We start from the raw sequence: 19,897 nt of genomic DNA on the forward strand, positions 1-19,897 counted from the left end.
TTTTGATCATATAGTGTATCTCCCGGTCGTTATGATGGTATTATTGACCGAAGTCGCTACTATTCGGTCGAGTAGCTCCTCAGTTGGCATCACGAGGCGGAGTACACCCCGAAAAATGGCAACAGCGCATGGCGGCTGGTTGGTCACCCATCCGAGTGTCGGCCACGACCAACAGCGCTTAACTTCGGTGGTCTCACGGGAACCGGTGTATCCACTGCAGCAAGGCCGTGTCTATTAGTGACAGCCGTCTCAAAATCCCTACAGTAGTTCCTGAATAAGCCATCACACACAAGCAGAAATCGTGGCGGGGACTTTACACTGAGGTGACAACAACACTGAATACCTCCTAATATCACGTCGGACCTCCTTTCGCCCGGCGTGGCATTGACTCAACAAGCCGTTGCAAGTCCTCTGCGGAAATATGGACCCATGCTACCTCTACATATGTCCATAATTGCGAAAGTGTTGCCGGTGCAGGATTGTGCGCTCTAACAGACCTCCCGATAAGTCCCATAATGAGATTCCGGGCGATCTGGGTGGCAAATCCTTCGCCTGAATTGTCCAGAATATTCTTCAAACCAATTGCGAACAATTGTTGTTCGGCGCATGGTTATGCATGAAAATTCCATAGGTGCTTGGGAACATTAAGTCCATGAACGGCTGCAAATGGTCTCCAAGTAACCGAATATAATCAAGGACGCAATCCATTCCATGTGAACACAACCCACGCTATTACGGAGCCACCACCAGCGTACCTTGCTGACGACTTGGTCCATGGCTTCGTGGAGTCTGCTCCGCACTCAGACCGTACCGTCAGCTCTTACCAACTGAAATCGGGACGTCGTACGTCCTACGTTTATTTCTGGGGTTATTTCACGCATTGTTGCTTGCGTGTTACCATTGTCAACTCTACGCAAACGCCGCTGCTCACGGTCGTTAAGTGAAAGCCTGCGTTGCCCTTGGTAAGAGTTAATGCATGAAATATGGTACCCTGGCACACTCTTGACACTGTACACCTCGGAATAAGGAATTTCCTGACGATTTCCGAAATGAAATGCCCCATGCGTCTATATCTAACTACACTCATGGTCATAAATTAAGGATAATTGCAGAATGTGGTGCCACACAACGTGGCACTACACAAAACTGGCGCTAATAGTATAGGCACATAAGGAACACACACGACACAGATCTGTAAGTCCACAGTATTGGTGATACGTTGAGAAAACCGTCCCGAAACACATGTGCTACAAAACGCCACTGTTTCCTGCGCATGTATCCCGACATCAATATGGGATATGATCACCATGTACACGTACACAGGCCGCACAACGGGTTGGCATACACAGTATCCGGTGGTCGAGCAGCTGCTGGGGTATAGCCTCCCATTCTTGCACCAGTGCCTGTCGGAGCTCCTAAAGTGTTCTAGGGGTTTGAAGACGTGCAGCGATACGTCAACCGAGAGCATCCCAGACGTGCTCGATGGGGTTTACGTCTGGAGAACAGGCAGGCCGCTCCATTCGCCTGATATTTTCTGTTTCGAGGTACTCCTCCACGATGGCAGCTCGGTAGGGCCGTGCGTTATCATCCATCAGGAGGACGATGGGACCCACTGCACCCCTAAAAGGCGGACATACTGGTGCAAAATCACGACCCGATACACCTGACCTATTACAGTTCCTCTGTCAAAGACACGCAGGGGTGTACGTGCACCAATCAGAGTCCCACCCCACACCATGAAACCACAACCTCCATACAGGTCCCTTTCAAGGACATCAAGGGGTCAGTATCTGGTTCCCGGTTCACGCCAGATGAAAACCTGGCGAGAATCATTGTTCAGACTATACCTGGACTCGTCCGTGAGCATAACCTGCGACCACTGTTCCAATGACCATGTACTGTGTTCTTGACACCACGCTTTACTGGCTCTCCTGTGACCAGGGTTCAGTTGAATGCACCTTGCAGGTCTCTGGGCGAATGAAACATATCTGTTCAGTCATATGTAGACTGTGTACCTGGAGACAACTGCTCCAGTGGCTGCGGTAAGGTCCCGAGCAAGGCTACTTGCATTACTCCGTGGCCATCTGCGGGCACTGATGGTGAGATATCGTTGTTCTTGTGGTGTTGTACACTGTGGACATCGTGCACTGTAGCGCCTGGACACGTTTCCTGCCTGCTGGAATCGTTGCCATAATCTTGAAATCTGACTTTGTGGGACACGGAGGACCCGTGCTACGACCTGCTGTGTTTGACCAACCTCCAGTCGCTCCAGTATTGTACCCCTCATAACGTCACCAATAAGTGTTCTTTGAGCCATTTTCAACACACAGTCACCATTAGCACGTCTGAAAACATCTGCACACTTACTCGCTGCACCGTGCTCTGACATGCACCAACACACCTCTGCGTATGTGGACTGCTGGCAGCGTCAACGTGCGACGACCGCAGGTCAAATGCACCACATGGTCATACCCCGAGGTGATTTAAACCCGTAAACCGCCCACCAGAGCGTTGTTTCACCATGTATCAGCATTATCCTTAATTTATGGGCATGAGTGTACAATTCCGTGTTGAAAGTGTTTATTTCCATCTTGCGTGCATAATCGCGTCGGAAACCTTTTCACACGAATCACTGGAGTACAAATGACAGCTCCGTCAACGCACTGCCCTTTTATACTTCGTGCCCGCCATACCACCGCCATCTCTATATGTAAAAATCGCTATCCAATGACTTCCGTCACCTCATTGTAGTAATATGTACAGATGAACAGATATGTCGAAGTGTTCACTCACCCACATTACCTCTGCGTCACAGTCGCCGAGTCTGCGTCCAAGCAGAGCCAGTTCAGGCAAACTAGTCAGTCACCACAGCGTCAAAATTCGGCAGCCCAACACTTTTGATGCATATCCAGAAATTTTCACACAATGGGGTTTCTGGCCACTCATGCTGTCCGCAGTTTTGTACCCTGCCCGGAACGCTACTTAAAAAAACAGTATTACGGTTGGCATCTCTCAAACACCGAATGTATTTGACAATGAAGACACTGGCTCAACTTCAGTTCCGCTCTACTGTAAGAAGGCCTCAACTCTTACGGGGGACGAAAGATGATGACTTTAATTTGCGAATGGGCAGTTCCGGACATCCTGTATCCTTCCTTCCCTCCATTATATACGTATCCCGCCGTACATTGCTCTTCTGTATGACAAACATGAAGCATCTACAGTTCAGTCACGGAAATTTTGTTATTTTGTTTGCACGAAAGTGTGTTTGCAGTGTGGATGTGATAGGATTTCATTTTTGTGGTGAAAATTATGTAAGAATATCTCTCATTTTCTTAGTCATACATCTGTTAACTCATTATAGGTTGTGCGACAATACAATCATGTAGGTGGGCTTCTCTGCGAGAATTTTATGGAGAGGCAAGGAATCTTTTTATCAACTTGCATAATATTCCCATTTATTGGTCGACCAGCCAAAAACGCTTGAGTTTATGGGGGCGCCAGATCACGATATAAAATCCTCAAATGAGTGCCTGCGAGATTTCAAAATAAGAGTTTGGTACTGTGGTTGGATCACATATTACATAAAGAAATTAAACTTTCAAGATACAATGCAGTCTTTTCATTTATCTAACGTAGGTAAATCCTTTGTAAATACAAGGATTCCCAGCAAGAATGATCAACATTCAGGGATATGAGAAGAACGGTCATTCGAAACGAGGAAGTCTAGTACACACAGGCTCTGGAATGCATATCTTAGGAGCTCTGAGCACTACATCTTCAGTACTGTGAAACACATACCCTCTATGAACAAGTGCTCAAATCAATGTAGGTATGTATTTCAGAGCCCACGTTTACTAGCCTTTTGTGCCTCGAATGATCGTTTCTGTCAAATTCCTGAATATTGACCATTATTCCTGGGTCACCCAGTATATTTGTATGTATTTCAAATGAATAAATTTTAGGAAAAATCCTAAATTAGGAGACTCGTCGAACTGCAGTTATCAGACTTTTACAGCCATTAAATTTACAAAGAAACCAGGAATTCTGACGAGTTTGCAAACACATTCTTATGTCAGAGTTAAGTTGGAAACATGGGTATTTTATTAACTGACACTTTGTTAATTTGCTATTGTGCTGCTATTCCGTTTCCTTTTAAGAAAATCTTGTAGACTGCTACTAAAGTAACTTCTGAGTTTGAAGAAAAGACATTTTAACACAAAAGCTGCTGTTCATCTACTTTCCGACTAATTCCTCGTTTAGCCCATTTTCTCAAGCGACAGAGAACAAAATTTGTCGTGAGGGTACGTGTAGAATGTGGATAATAAAGGTACCAGTGACAAATTGGTTCATCTTGTTCTACGTAATAAGTGGCGTGTGAAAATGGGCTAAATGCGAAATTAGTCAGCAACTAAATAAACAGAAGCTTTGGTTCCAAAATGAATTTCCTTCTGTATTTCAGAGCTACAAGACGCGACGTTCTGGGAACGTTCTGACGTGTTACAAACGTTGTATTATCTATCTAAACAACAATGTAAGGTTTTGCTCTCGGTAAAGGTGAGGGAAAGCCGTAAGACGAGATAAACAAACGTTATTTACCATATCTGAAAAAAGAGGAAGCCAGAAATTTAAAAAAAGGAAAGTTGAAATTTAAAAAAAGGAAAGTTGAAATTTAAAAAAAGGAAAGTTGAAATTTAAAAAAAGGAAAGTTGAAATTTAAAAAAAGGAAAGTTGAAATTTAAAAAAAGGAAAGTTGAAATTTAAAAAAAGGAAAGTTGAAATTTAAAAAAAGGAAAGTTGAAATTTAAAGAAAAAGGAAAGTTGAAATTTAAAAAAAAAGGAAAGTTGAAATTTAAAAAAAAGGAAAGTTGAAATTTAAAAAAAAGGAAAGTTGAAATTTAAAAAAAAGGAAAGTTGAAATTTAAAAAAAAGGAAAGTTCAAATTTAAAAAAAAGGAAAGTTCAAATTTAAAAAAAGGAAAGTTGACATTTAAAAAAGGAAAGTTGAAATTTAAAAAAAGGAAAGTTGAAATTTAAAAAAAGGAAAGTTGAAATTTAAAAAAAGGAAAGTTGAAATTTAAAAAAAGGAAAGTTGAAATTTAAAAAAAGGAAAGTTGAAATTTAAAAAAAGGAAAGTTGAAATTTAAAAAAAGGAAAGTTGCAGCCTGTATGGTCTTAGAACAGGCCGTCCTGTCACATACTGCGATTGTGAATATGTATACATTTTATATTACAATAATTGCAATTGAAAAACAAAAAAGAAGTACACACAACGTCTCGTTGGTATCTTATAGTGTGAGGACAGCACAAACATTCAGTGTACTTCATTTTCTGTTTGTAGCAAAAACATGACACTTGTAGCAAATAATTAAACTACCGCACGAGGCTGCAGTTGGTTGATTTTTTTTTTGGGGGGGAGTGGACTAAACAGCGAGGTCATCAGTCCCATCGGATGAGGGAAGGATGGGGAAAGAAATCGGCCGTGCCCTGTCAAAGGAATCACCCCGGCACTTGCCTGAAACGATTTAGAGAAATCACGGAAAGCCTAGGTCAGGGTGGCCGGACGCGGGTATGAACCGTCGACCTCCTAAATGAGAGTCCAATGTGCTGACCACCGCACCACCTCACTCGGCGAAGCTGCATTATTTACAACAAAGTAATCGAACGGCATCAAATAAGACAATATCATCCGGCAATTTGTAACGTGTTTTCCCCCATGTTGCTTTGTTGCATGACAGAATTTTAGTGTTACGAATATTGCTGTTCTTACCTGAACTGGCTGCAATGGCAAGTTCCTCTTCAGTGGGAGGGATGAGAGCCGTTTGCGTCTGAAAAAAGAAATTTCAGTGATATTAGTACCATCAGAGATGGAAGCGCGAATGGCAAAAATTCTATAGTTGATACTAAAAACAACAAAAAATCTTGTTGACGGTACTATCGTGACACACGAAGGTGGCAATGTGGCATATCCAATGCTACGTGCACATGAATGAATAAGTCGAACCATGTGAAATAAACGCCAGCTTCCACATCTGCATGGGCTTAAACACCAGCAGAATACACATAAAATACACATATCAAAAAAAAGTTTTGCATCACCGCGGTTCCAAGAGTTCCGGAACCTGTACAGAAAACTGGAGTAGAGATCAATATAAACATCATTTCCACCCTCTTTATTGTTCATGAAAACCACACATTGCATGTTGTACTACCACAAAGCGAGACCTTCAGATTGCTCTTCACACCGGTACCTCTAAAACGCAGTAGCACGTCCTCTTTCATCGATGAACGCCTGTATTCGTCGTGGCATACTATCCACAAGTTCATCAAGGTACTGTTGGTCCAGATTGTCCCACCCCTCAACGGCGATTCGGCGTAGATCCCTCGGAGTGGTTGGGAGGGGGGGGGGGGCACGTCGTCCACAAACAGCCCTTTTCAATCTATCCCAGGCATGTTAAATTGGGTTCATGTCTGGAGAACATGCTGGCCTCCCTAGTCGAGCGATGTAATTATCCTGAAGGAAGCCATTCACAAGATGTGCATGATGGGGGCGCGAATTGTCGTCCATGAAGAAGAGTGCCTCGCCAATATGCTGCCGAAATGGTTGCACTATCGGTCGGAGGATGGCATTTACGTATCGTACAGCCAGTACGTCGGCCCCACATAATGCCACCCCAAAACAGCAGGAACCTCTGCCTTGTTGCACTCCCTGGACAGTGTGTCTAATGCGTTCAGCATATGCGACACTCATTGCCCACACTTTGAGTCGTAACACGAAGTCCTTTGGCTGCACAAAAAGCGTTATTCAACATGGTGGAGTTGCTGTCAGGGTTCCTCCGAGCCATAATCCGTAGGTAGCGGTCATCCACTGCAGTAGTAGACCTTGGGCGGCCTGAGCGAGGCATGCTATCGACAGTTCCTGTCTGTATCTCCTCCATGTCCGAACAACATCGCTTTGGTTCACTCCGAGACGCCTGGACACGTCCCTTGTTGAGAGCCCTTCCTAGCACAAAGTAACAATGCGGACGCGATCGAACCGCGGTATTGACCGTCTAAGCATGGTTGAACTACAGACAACACGAGCCGTGTACCTCCTTCCTGGTGGAATGACGAACTGATCGGCTGTCGGACCCCCTCAGTCTAATAGGCGTTGCTCATGCGTGGTTGTTTACATCCTTGGGCGGGTTTAGTGACGTATCTGAACAGCCAAAGGGACTGTGTCTCTGATACAATATCCACAGTCAACGTCTATCTTCAGGAGTTCTGGGAACCGGGGTGATGCAAAAGTTTTTTTGATGTGTGTATGTCTGTATATAGCAATGTATCCGTGTGAACGGAAAATTGCCAAGTGCTATAAATACGTTTCTTGTTATGATACTTACACAGCAGTAAGTGTGTGCACCGGTTGTAAATTACAATTTCAAATAAGTCAGATTGAACAGAGGAATATTGTAACCGTGTTATGTATTTTATTTATATATTTTCCACCTGTGAACAACTCTCTAAGCTTTAGATTACCTAGATATCTTATGAATGCAGGTCTTATGAAATCACAGTTTTCGTGTACGATACGTAAGCGCCATTCCTCCGTAACAGAATCTATGGTTTTCAACAACAATAAGCAACAATAAGCCAGGAGGTCAAGTCTGATTATTTGCACGCCTGCCTCCAGTACAGCCGGCCGGAGTGGCCGACCGGTTCTAGGCGCTACAGTCTGGAACTGCGTGACCGCGGTCGCAGGTTCGAATCCTGCCCCGGGCATGGATGTGTGTGATGTCCTTAGAACTACTTAAATCTAACTAACCTAAGTTCTAGGGGACTGATGACATCAGAAGTTAAGTCCCATAGTGCTCAGTGCCATTTGAACCGCCAGTACACTATCTGCTAAAAATTATCCAGACAACAGCATGTAATACGGAATTGACCACTAGATGACTAGAGGCCACGAGAAGCGGACATGCCATGTAAAAGGTGACAGCGAGTACTGTGTTGTCAGTCGAGAAGCAGTAATAGGAGAATGGGTCGGAGAGCTCAGTGACGTCAAATGTAGACTAGTCATTCGGTGTCATCTGAGTGTCCAAACTCATTAGGGACGTTTCAAGCGTATTAAAGCTAGACAAGTTAACTGTGATGGTGAAGTGCAAACGCGAAGAGGAAAACCGTAGCCAAGCCAAGACCAGGCAGACCGCACGTACTGACGGACAAGGACCGTAGACAATCGCTGTGGGTGTTTGAAAAAAATCGCACGAAACCAGCGAAAGGAATAATTCCTGTGTTCCGAAGTCCTACCAGTCGTCCAGCTAGCACAGTGACTTTGCGTAGGGAGTTAAAAGGAACGGGGAGCAATGGTCGAGCAATTTCTCATAAGCTACACATTTCTGAAGTCCATGTTAGGCGGTGCTTGAGGTGGTGTAAGAGTTTGGGACTAGCGAATTCCTGGATGATGTTACATGTGATCATGGGTACGGCCAATAGGGAAGTACAGAGAAGTTGATGTTACGGTATGGGGGTGCTTTTCGTGGTCGGAGTGTGGTTTCCTTATTGCGCTTAATAAAATGCTAAGCGCGGAAGGATAGGGACACATTTTATAGCACTGTGTACTGCCTAGAGCAGAGGAGTATCTCGGAGACGACGATTGACTGTATCAGAGTGAGACTGCACCCTGCCGTAAAGCAACACATGTGAGGCAATTGTGTGTGGACAGTTTCCTGAAGTGGACTGTCCTGCCCAAATTCCCAACTTGGATCCAATGGAACACCTTTAGGTTGAGTTAGAATGTCAACTTCGTTTCAGGCTCTAGGGTCCAACATGAATTCCTCCTCTGGTTACGGCTCTTGAGAAAGAATTGGCTGCCATTCCTCCGCAAATATTAAGACAACTCATTGAAAGTGTACTCAGCGGAGTTCAGGCCGTCGAAGGAGGAGGGTGGACACATCCAGTGTCTTGGTTTTCACCTTATCATACTTTCGATATGAAATGTGTGTTTTCTTTGATACATTATGTTACTTCTTAAATCTACTTTGAAATTTGCTTTTGTGCACGGTTATCGAGGACTGAAGTTTTCGACGTCGATGAATGGTTGGGACCATAAAATTGCGGGAAACTAGTGAATATGGTTCCAGTATGAGATCCTAAGAACATTCTAAGAATACAATTTCAGGTAGTAATATTCCTAAGACCCCTAAATATCGACTTCGTATCAGTCGTGAAGATGAAATTATACTATTGGTGCGTAAATTCGAAGCGTTTCTCCCTAAGTTTAATAGACACAACAGATACGCATAGCATAGACTCAGTATTTACAACAATCTGCCAACGCTGGGGTAACATTTCCATTCTTCGGCTGCAGAAATCACGTGGTTTTGAGGCCAAGAACTCGACGAGCCATAATCGCAGCGTATTTTCATCCGGAAAGGAAGCTCCTTGAAGGTTGTTGGACAGAGCGGAAGAGATGAAATTCTGAGGGTGCAAGATCAGGTGAACAAGGTGGCGTGGAATGACTTCCAAACCTAACTCCTGTATAGTGTTTTTTGTGAGTGTAGCAGAATGCGGGTGTCGTTTTCGTGGGGTAGCATCACTTCACTTAGTCTTCCTGGTCGTTGTTCTTGGGCTGCGTCTGCAAGACATCTCAGTTGTTGACAATAAATATTAGCAGTGATGGTTACACCTCGGTGAAGCAATTTGTGGTACACCACACTGTCACTCTTCCACCAGATGCATAATGTTATCTTTTGTGAATGCTAGCAGGTCTTCGTACGCAGGAATTGCTGCTTTGTTTGGGTTCAATCTACCCATACACCCGATTTCTGAACCTCCTCCATAGCATGCAAATGTCGCACGATGGTGGTTGATCACAGTTCATCACATGTGCCATTTTTCGAGTACATTTGCGTGGATCATTGTGGATTAATACGTTTAACAATCTTCCTGGACGTGGAGAGTCACTATTGTCAAAACGATCCACCTTAAAACAAGAAAATTTTCTTACCGTGCGCCGTCCAATGACATTATCCCCACACACGGCGAAAATGTTTAAGGTTGCCTCCGTTGCAGTCACCCCTTTATTGAACTCAAACAGAAGAATATGCCGGAAGCTTTCGATTTCTCCACTTGGCACTCAGTTTCCTAGCATCCATAGCTCCACTCACTATTTCCAAATAACAAAATGACAGTATTTACCTCTAAATGACAAAATGGCCGTATATAAACTCAAATAGCAATAGTGAACTACAGTTAAAAATGAAAATCGATAAATAAACCCATAGCAACCAGGTACCAACATCTAAAACAAAAAAGTTACGAATATTAGCTTCCAAAGAGGTGTACAAGCACTCATTCTGCCCACTTCCGTCCGTGAACTGGCCCTCAATATGTGGTACAAACAGAAGTAATCTATACTGCACACTTCACAGACCACAGGCGTAGAAAAGGATCTCATAAATTTATCGACAAAGCCATTTCAGTTTGCTTGCATAAATGTATTCTACTGATCATACAGAAAGTGCCAAGGTGTAATAAGAACGATACCTATATTTTGACATCCCATCGACGTCGTCAGTTACACAGCAGTAGCTTAGTTGATTAAAAACAGGAAGAAGAAATCGACACCGTGACCTTATTAAGAGTTCTATTACGGCAAATAACTGAACTGTTTGTGAGAAACTGAGGAAATGTTGCATATGAATATCCGGACGGAAGAGGAGTGGTTGTTTCATGTTCAACGTCCCACCGAAGACGATGTCGTTCAAGATGGACCACAAGCTCGGATTGGGGAAGGAAATGAAGTATGTCGTTTTTGAAGGAACTCTTCTGGGATGTGCCTTAGCGGTTTAGGGAAACCATAGTAAAATCTCAATCTTAACCGGCGTCTGTTTAAATGTGGGTCGAGTGTTTGACCACTGCGCCACCTCGATCAGTTGTCCTGAATGCGTTTCACCTCTGCTTTTGCGGACTACAGCTCCAGTCACTTAGCCAATGCATAATCTCACTTCAAATGCTCAAATTATAAAATAAATGGAAAAAAATCATGTAGATTATTATTTATCAATACATCTACATATAATGCTAAATTCAAGTTCGGCACCGTTCAAATGGTTCAAATGGCTCTGAGCACTATGGGACTTTACTTCTGAGGTCATCAGTGCCCTAGAACTTAGAACTACTTAAACCTAACTAACCCAAGGACAACACACACACATCCATACACACATCCATGCCCGAGGCAGGATTCGAACCTGCGACCGTAGCGGTCGCGCGGTTCGAGACTGAAGCGCCTAGAACCGCTCGACCACTCCGGCCGGCTTCGGCGCCATGTTTTTCTGTCTGTATGTAAACGCTAATATCATGAACTATTGTAGGGATTTTGATGTGGTTTTCGCTAATAGAGAGACTGAGGCACGGGAAAGATTGATGTGTATAATTTATTACCGCGACGTCAGACAAAACGTCCGGCAGTAGACACATTTATCTCATCAAAAGTATCTCGATACCCATTAGCGAACATTAATATGACGTCTGTCCATCCATTACCTTCATGACGGTTGAACTCTGTTGGGTACATTGTCAATGGGGTGTCAATGCCTTGGGAGGAATGACAGCCCTTTCCTACTCAAGAGCCGAAACCAGAGAAGGTAATGACTTCGGACGCTGGGATCTGGAGCGAAATCGACATTCTAACACATCCCAAAGGTGAACCATTGGTTTCAAGACGGGACTCTGGGCAGGCCAGTGCACTTTAGCAATGTTGTTGCTCGCAAACCATCGCGTCACAGATTCTACTTTACGACAGTTTGCACTGTCGTGGTGGTATAATCATCATCTCCGAACTATCGCTCTACCTTACGCATTACACAATGCTTTAAAATGTGTTCATATGCTTCCACGTTTGGCGTTTTCTTAAGCGCAATAAGTGGATCACACCCTAACCACAGTAAGCACCCCAGTACCGTAAGACTACCTCCTCCAAACTTCAATTTCAACAGTACCAATGATTGCATGTAGAGTTCTCTAGGCATTTGCTGAACCCAAATCCTTCAATAGGATTGCCAAAGATCATAGCGTGATTCATCACTCCAGATCACTCGTTCGAAGTCGTCCGTTGTCCAGTGCCGTCGCTCTTTACACCTTTAGCACTGACTTCAGAACGGTATAACTTATGAGGCGCTGTTCGACCATTTCCCCCCATTCTTTTTAACTCCCTACTCATAGTCATTGTGCTAGCTGGACTGCTGAAACCAATTTGGAGGTCACGGGGGATTTCTACCACTGATTTTATGCAACTTTTTACAAACACCCTACACAGTGCTCGAAGCTCCCTGTCCGTCAGTTTGATCACATAGTTGATAAACGTAAACGTGTTCCGTAGTAGGCCGTAATGTTATGTTTATTTACTCGTGCGATTAGCTAACTTCGACTAAGCGTCATTGTCAAGCACATTTGTAACATCAGTATTTCATGTCATTTTGAGATCACTCTTAATTTCAAGTGAAACGTAGCCATACTTAGAATTAAATTACATGTAACTGAGAGTGATTTGAAAATGATATGAAATACAAATGCTGAAAATGTCTTTGACAATGACGCTTGGTCGAAATTCGCTGCCACGCACGATTAACCGAGCGGTCTGAGGCGCTGCAGTCATGGACTGTGCGGCTGGTCCCGGCGGAGGTTCGAATCCTCCCTCGGGCATGGATGTGTGTGTTTGTCCTTCGGATAATTTAGGCTAAGTAGTGTGTAAGCTTAGGGACTGATGACCTTAGAAGTTATTCCCATAAGATTTCACACACATTTGAACATTTTTTGAAATTAGCTAATCGCAAGATTAAATAAACATCGCATTACAGCCTACTACGTACAATGTTTACGTTTATTAAGCATGTGCATCCATACGAATACAACATTTTGATCACATAGTGTACTTAGTGCTACCCTTGCGAAGACGGGGCGTGTCGCTAGTATGTAATAAAATGAAAGATGTCCCCGGCATACTGACCTAAGCCAAGAAATATTATAAAGAATTTTTGTTTTTACGTTGAACACCTTAGAGTTCGATATAAAACATCATACGGCCAAAATAATTATAGTGATCAGTCAACAAAACACTACAGCCCTCCCGAACAGGCTTCACCCCGTTAATAATAATTGTCTGAACTAACTCCGTGCCTTAGAATTATATTAATGCCTTCAACTGCTAACGGGCGTTAATATACAGGGTGAGTCACCTAACATTACCGCTGGATATATTTCGTAAACCACATCAAATACTGACGAATCGATTCCACAGACCGAACGTGAGGAGAGGGGCTAGTGTAATTGGTTAATACAAACCATAAAATAATGCACGGAAGTATGTTTTTTTAACACAAACCTACGTTTTTTAAAATGGTACCCTGTTAGTTTTGTTAGCACATCTGAATATATAAACAAATACGTAATCAGTACCGTTTATTGCATTGTAAAATGTTAATTACATCTGGAGATATTGTAACCTAAAGTTGACGCTTGAGTACCACTCCTCCGCTGTTCGATCGTGTGTATCGGAGAGCACCGAATTACGTAGGGAGCCAAAGAGAACGGTGATGGACCTTAGGTACAGAAGAGACTGGAACAGCACATTACGTCCACATGCCAACACCTTTTTATTGGTCTTTTTCACTGACGCACACGTACATTACCATGAGGGGTGAGGTACACGTACACACGTGGTTTCCGTTTTCAATTACGGAGTGGAATAGAGTGTGTCCCGACATGTTAGGTCAATAGATGTTCAATGTGGTGGCCATCATTTGCTGCACACAATTGCAATCTCTGACGTAATGAATGTCGTACACGCCGCAGTACATCTGGTGCAATGTCGCCGCAGGCTGCCACAATACGTTGTTTCATATCCTCTGGGGTTGTAGGCACATCACGGTACACACGGTACATGATGGCCACCACATTGAACATCTATTGGCCTGACATGTCGGGACACACACTATTCCACTCCGTAATTGAATACGGAAACCACGTGTGTACGTGTACCTCACCCCTCATGGTAATGTACATGTGCGTCAGTGAAAAAGACCAATAAAAAGGTGTTAGCATGTGGACGTAATGTGTTGTTCCAGTCTCTTCTGTACCTAAGGTCCATCACCGTTCCCTTTGGATCCCTACGTAATTCGGTGCTCTCCGATACACACGATCGAACAGCGGAGGAGTGGTACTCAAGCGTCAACTTTAGGTTACAATATCTCCGGATGTAATTAACATTTTGCAATGCAACAAACGACACTGATTACATATTTGTTTCTATGTTCAGATGTGCTAACAAAACTAACGTGGTTCCGTTTAAAAAAACGGAGGTTTGTGTTAAAAAGCATACTTCCGTGCATTTTTGGGTGGTTTGTATTAAACATTTACACTAGCCCCTCTCCTCACGTTCGGTCTGTGGAATCGGTTCGTCAGTATTTGATGTGGTTTACGAAATATATCCAGCGATAATGTTAGGTGACTCACCCTGTATATCAACGGGGACAGGTGAAAACGTGTGCCCCGACCGGGACCCGAATCCGGGATCTCCTGCTTACATGGCAGAAACTATCCTCCTGAGCCACCGAGGGCACAGAGGATAGCGCGACTGCATGGACTATCTCGCGCACGCCTCCCGCGAGACCCACATTCTCACCTTGTATGTCCACATACTACATTCGTAGTGTCCCATCCCAACACACTCATTACTCGTGGAAGACATTCTTTCCAAGTCCCGTAAGAGTTCGGGGAATATGTGTGCATCTGCACAGAAGGAAGAGGCACATGGTTGGTGTTGCCAGAAGTATATACTTAAATGGATATGGTGTCTGTTCTTTCGGACATGTCCGAAAGAACAGACATCATATCCGTATAAGTATAAACTCTGTACCTTCGTCCATTGTTATGAGAGACTATTTCGCAATCCGTGTAGCTTTCGCGGAGGGCTTTAATAAGAGCCAGACGCCTGGGTTGTCCATTCTTCGAGTCTGATGATGTTCTAAGGGCTAACGGTCTCTGGATGTACCGGTTTTGTACTTTTCTGAGACAGTAGTGGAGCTTCAGTACATCGGCAAAGTGTCATCGATGCTTACTAAGGTAGAAGTTTAAATTTTTTTTCAGAACCTGGACTAACTCGGGTACTGGGAAAGCCAATATTACCTTAGACGTTGCAGAATAAAATGGGTTGTCGTGTAAGTGATGTAAGCAGGGGTTGTCGTAGCGGAAAATTTACTAACCTACCACTCTTTTATTATCAAAGCCAATAATTATAGCCACTTTGTTACTAATAGTTGCTTACAGAACCTAATAGATGGGTAGACAGCGAATCAGCGAATGTTTTCGTGTCTGTTCCATCTACAGTGCGAAATTTAGTTCTCCCATATTAAGTTTGTAAACCTATTGTCCATTTCAAGTATCATCAGGCATACAGCTTTACACTATTGCAAGGGTCTACACGAATTTCTGTTGCGTGCTGATTCTTTTCCGCTTCGCTTACGCCTACGTCTCGTGTGTGACACATGCTCCTGACATAAATGTTTTCCAAAGCGACGTTACGTCAGGCTGAATCTCCTCCTCCTCCTAGCCCTCAAACATTGTAGTGATGACCTTGTATGACTAAGACTTTTTGTTGCGAGTAAACGTCGCGTGACGCTGCTAAGCGGAGTACTCGATGTGATGCATCTACAGTTCATCACGCGTCACAGTTGAGCCCAAGAAATAGTCATCTTTAATCTCGCCACGCTTACAGCTAGAAGCAGACGGTATTCATTGACTGTTTATTGTCCAAAACGTTCATTAGCAGCCCATATCACACACAAAGGACATTTACTACAGCGACGTGAAGTTCGACGGGTAACTGCTTATTTGCTCATCAGCACGGGTAGTAACAGCGGCGCTCGTCGTGGTTACGGTTTTCCGTACATTAGACGGCCACTCACAGCTTGCAAGATTAGAAGCAGCTCATTCACCGCCTTCTGATGATGTAAGCAGACCCGCTCAACGACGTGCAGTGTTTTTATATCTGGCCTTTATCCTGCAGTCGTTCTTCATACGTCGATGGACATCACAGATGTTGTCTTGTGACGGAAATGCAAGTGAATCCACTTTCTTTTACTGGAATTTCAATCCTCTTTTCTCCTAAGGGAGCTATAAAATGATAAATAAAAATGAGACATATGTAGGATGACTGAAAATGTACCGAAATCATTAATGTAAGCCGTTGGACATATAAGATGTATTTACGTCACATGTTGATTGTGAGCTAAAAATAATAAATGAAAAATGCAATCACATCAGAGTAAAAACCAAGAACTTCATGACACAGCATCGAGCTGTAGTAATAATTTCTCGAGTCTGATGTAAATCTACCAGGCTGTTTCAGTACCAGTCTGCATTTCACGGATAGTGACTCCTGGGGGCCAGTACCGGCTATTTGCCATGTATAAAGGCAACAAATAGGACGAGGAAGAACCGATATGCTGTGTTGCAAAGAAAAAATGGGTCAAATGGCTCTGAGCACTATAGGACTTAACATCTGAGGTCATCAGTCCCCTAGAACTTAGAACTACTTAAACCTAACTAATCTAAGGACATCACACACATCCATGCCCGAGGCAGGATTCGAACCTGCGACCGCAGGGGTCGTGCGGTTCCAGACTGTAGCGCCTAGAACCGCTCGGCCACCCCGGCCGGCATAACGGAAGTTAAATATTGAATAAAGTCATTCAGGATAACTATGAAAACTTAACATCACAATTCTAGAATGATTCTCGCCCCCTTCCGAATGAGAGTCCATTCCAGTAACTACTGTATCACATCCTCTCAGTAGTTCATAATGTTGATTTATAACAGTGGTTCCCAACCTTTCTTAGACCATTGTCCCTGAGTTTTTCACAGTTTTGCTCATAAGGGAAGGCCACGACATTGGGATCAAAGATTTACTTCAAATTTTGTAACCTTTAGTAGGCTATAACATGCAATTAGTAAGGAGCACTTCTATGGCAATTCCGAGAAAATCGCAAGAGAAGTTTTACGCGTCTATTATGTATCTGTGAATAGGTGCCGGACATTAGAGTTGATGGTGGTCCAGTGGAGCCGGCACGGTAGCCCAGTGTGTACGGCCAGAGCGTTAGATGCCCTCTTAAAAAAAAATTGAGTAAATGGATCTACGATGAATTTGAAGGGGTTTCATGGTACGTCTGCCCCGAACATATCCAACGAACAATAACGAACAGAAATGAGATTAAAAAAAAGTGGTTAGCGTTCGAGCTTCGTTAGATTAACGTGTATGACAAGAGGGTTCGACTCTTGCTCAAACTTAATTTTTAATCTATACTATCGGAACAAAGAGAAATTTTTCAAAATGCCAACGAGGTGTGTTTTCCCTTAGAAACTGTGAACACTCCCTTTAAATGCGGGACAACGGCATTCATTCGGTGTAGTAGATGCCGTTTCAATTTATGTTTTTCATGTCAGTGTGACAAATGCCACCCTGCAACGCGTGATGTCGTGAGCACATCCGACGAGTAATTGTACATTGCTCTTGTGGTCTGGCGCATTGTGACTTACTATATTACTGAATAACACCATTCGCATCGTTATTTACCGAAGTTTGACTTGGAATATACAAACCTGTCCCTCATCCTTGAAAATTTCTTTAAAAACAGTTATAAGATAAATAACGTATGAAATTCACTATAACTTAATGGAAATACAAGTGGGTTTTTTTCTTTCATTATATTACCTCTTCAATGTCGTATAAATTAAGTAATGTGACCAGTGATGAAAAAAAAAATATATTAAAGAATAACTTTAGCAGGATTCGAATCTTACCCTCATATACGACCCTCTTACTTTGTGGAATCGCTAACCACTTGACCACAAAGACTACTTACAGCCAGCACCTTCGCACAGATAGATCAGTTACATAATAGGCGCGTAAATTTCTTTTACGATTTTCTCGGAATTGCCATAGTAGTGCACCTTACTGCTAGCACATTATGATGTTTTAATGGCCTACTAAAGGTGTACAAAGTTTGAAGTAAATCCATGATCCCAACGTCGTGGTCTCGCCTTGTCAGTTGGTGTACATAATAAAGTATACTCCATACCCATACATTCATACATTTCTTGTTTTCGTTTCGATTGTGACCATAATCAAAAATCTTCTTTCACATCCCGAGGCAATTCCTGGAGCGTTGCGAGGGCTACCTGTAACGCCTCCTCAGATAAGGAAGCTAACTAACCACATTGAGGAAGAGACTTGTCACAAAAAATTCTTCCCCTACACCACACCTCTCTCTAGTGGCAGCCTACATCCCCATCTAACATCAACCAGACTGAAATGTGCCACTTTACTTACTGTTTGTAATTCACTTGATTGCTGCACACATTTTGTGTGCAGGACTACAGAAGCCCTTATGTAGTTACTGTCTTGTCGTGCAGTCAGTTTAGTTCATTTATTTGTTTCAAAGTAAACAAGCATTTATGGTCTACTGCAGGAACTATCCACGACTTGGAAAAGACATTTTCTTGAGATATTTAGCGTTTGTTGCGTATGCGTTTTACTTTTCTCAACATCACTGATGTGCGGCACAAAGTATGTGTGTAGTGGGTGGACTACGTGAGGAACCTGTAACGTCCACCACACAGTGTCACGTGTAATGTTGGTAATAGAGAAAAGTAATGGTTGATAATTTATATAATCAATATTAGAGTCTAAAAATGGTATACTACTAATGATCTTATAAAAATAATTTAGTTTCGTAGCACACGTGAAACATAATGAAACCTTTTCGGTTTTTACCCGACAGAAAATTTCCATGTACCCCTCAGGGGAGGGATTACCTCCAAGTTGGGAACCATTGCGTTAGATAATAGTGCAGATCTTAAGTCTTGAGCTAGATTCTGAGAAACTTCCGTTGCTGTTTTGTTTCTTCAATCTCAAAACCAGCTTCCTTGCTGTTGCATTTTATTTATTTTGAATGAAGACAATGAACACAACCTTAAATTGTTTAGTTAACGTGGTAAGGCACGGTGGAGAATTTACGTTTAGAGGGGACAATACGTAGAGCTCTCTTAGAGACTTGGAAATAGCCGTTGGCATTCTGAATCAGAATCTAAGATCTGTCAGTTCAGCTGAACTAGAGAATTTATTAGCATTAAATAATCCAGACAACATTATTTATAGATCGAATGATTTAAAAATTGTGTTGCAAATAACGCAACGAAGTGACCCTCCCAAGGCCCGCATTTTAGTCAGTTTCTTATGAAATACTGAAGTATAACCATCAGTCGTGTCTACTTTCAATAAATAGAGCCACGACGAAATTCTGAAAGGTATTTTTAGAGAATCTGCTCCACACCCTGTTTCCACACAACAAGGAGCTGAATTTAAAAGTGCACACGTGCTTCGAAACGCATGTAGTTGAATCGTATCCCAACAACGATGTCACTATTTGTTATGTACGATAACAGGTACAATAGGCAATACATGAACCGGGACGGAGTCTGGTTCTGTTGATATCAATCTGGACACAAAAAAATATCGATTGTCCCAGTCTTAACAAAAATCGTAAATGAGTTTTTAATACTAGGAAGAGTAACGTCCATGTGAAAGACAGTTGGCTGCCATAATCAAGAAAACTGCTAACAAATTCTATTGAGCCAAAGACTTCCTTAAAAATTGTCTGACAAAGGTCCAAGAGAACCTTTGGTACCGCCGTTTTCAAGCACACTGACAGCTCCTCGAACTTAGACAAACAAAAATTGGATTCGGAAAGGAATAGCTCTTTATAATGCCGACTCTCTCACAGGTGAAGTGGGTTATCGACGTTAACTGTAGCAGAGGCATTTGACAATTTGTGTTGCTCTTCTACTTTTCATATTGT

The 19,897-nt window shown here is 42.9% G+C and overlaps 1 protein-coding gene across 2 annotated transcripts in view; it reads right to left on the reverse strand.

Moving 5' to 3' along the window:
* Positions 1 to 19,897, reverse strand: part of LOC124721299 (excitatory amino acid transporter 1) — a 700,822-nt gene that overhangs the window by 20,970 nt on the left and 659,955 nt on the right. For both annotated transcript variants that reach the window (XM_047246208.1, XM_047246207.1), the window contains exon 4: positions 5,770 to 5,827. In XM_047246208.1, coding sequence (XP_047102164.1) covers positions 5,770 to 5,827 — 58 coding nt within the window. The remainder of the gene's footprint in view (positions 1 to 5,769; positions 5,828 to 19,897) is intronic.

This window comes from Schistocerca piceifrons, chromosome X, assembly GCF_021461385.2.
Source record: "Schistocerca piceifrons isolate TAMUIC-IGC-003096 chromosome X, iqSchPice1.1, whole genome shotgun sequence".
In the NCBI taxonomy this organism is placed as follows: Eukaryota; Metazoa; Arthropoda; class Insecta; order Orthoptera; family Acrididae; genus Schistocerca; species Schistocerca piceifrons.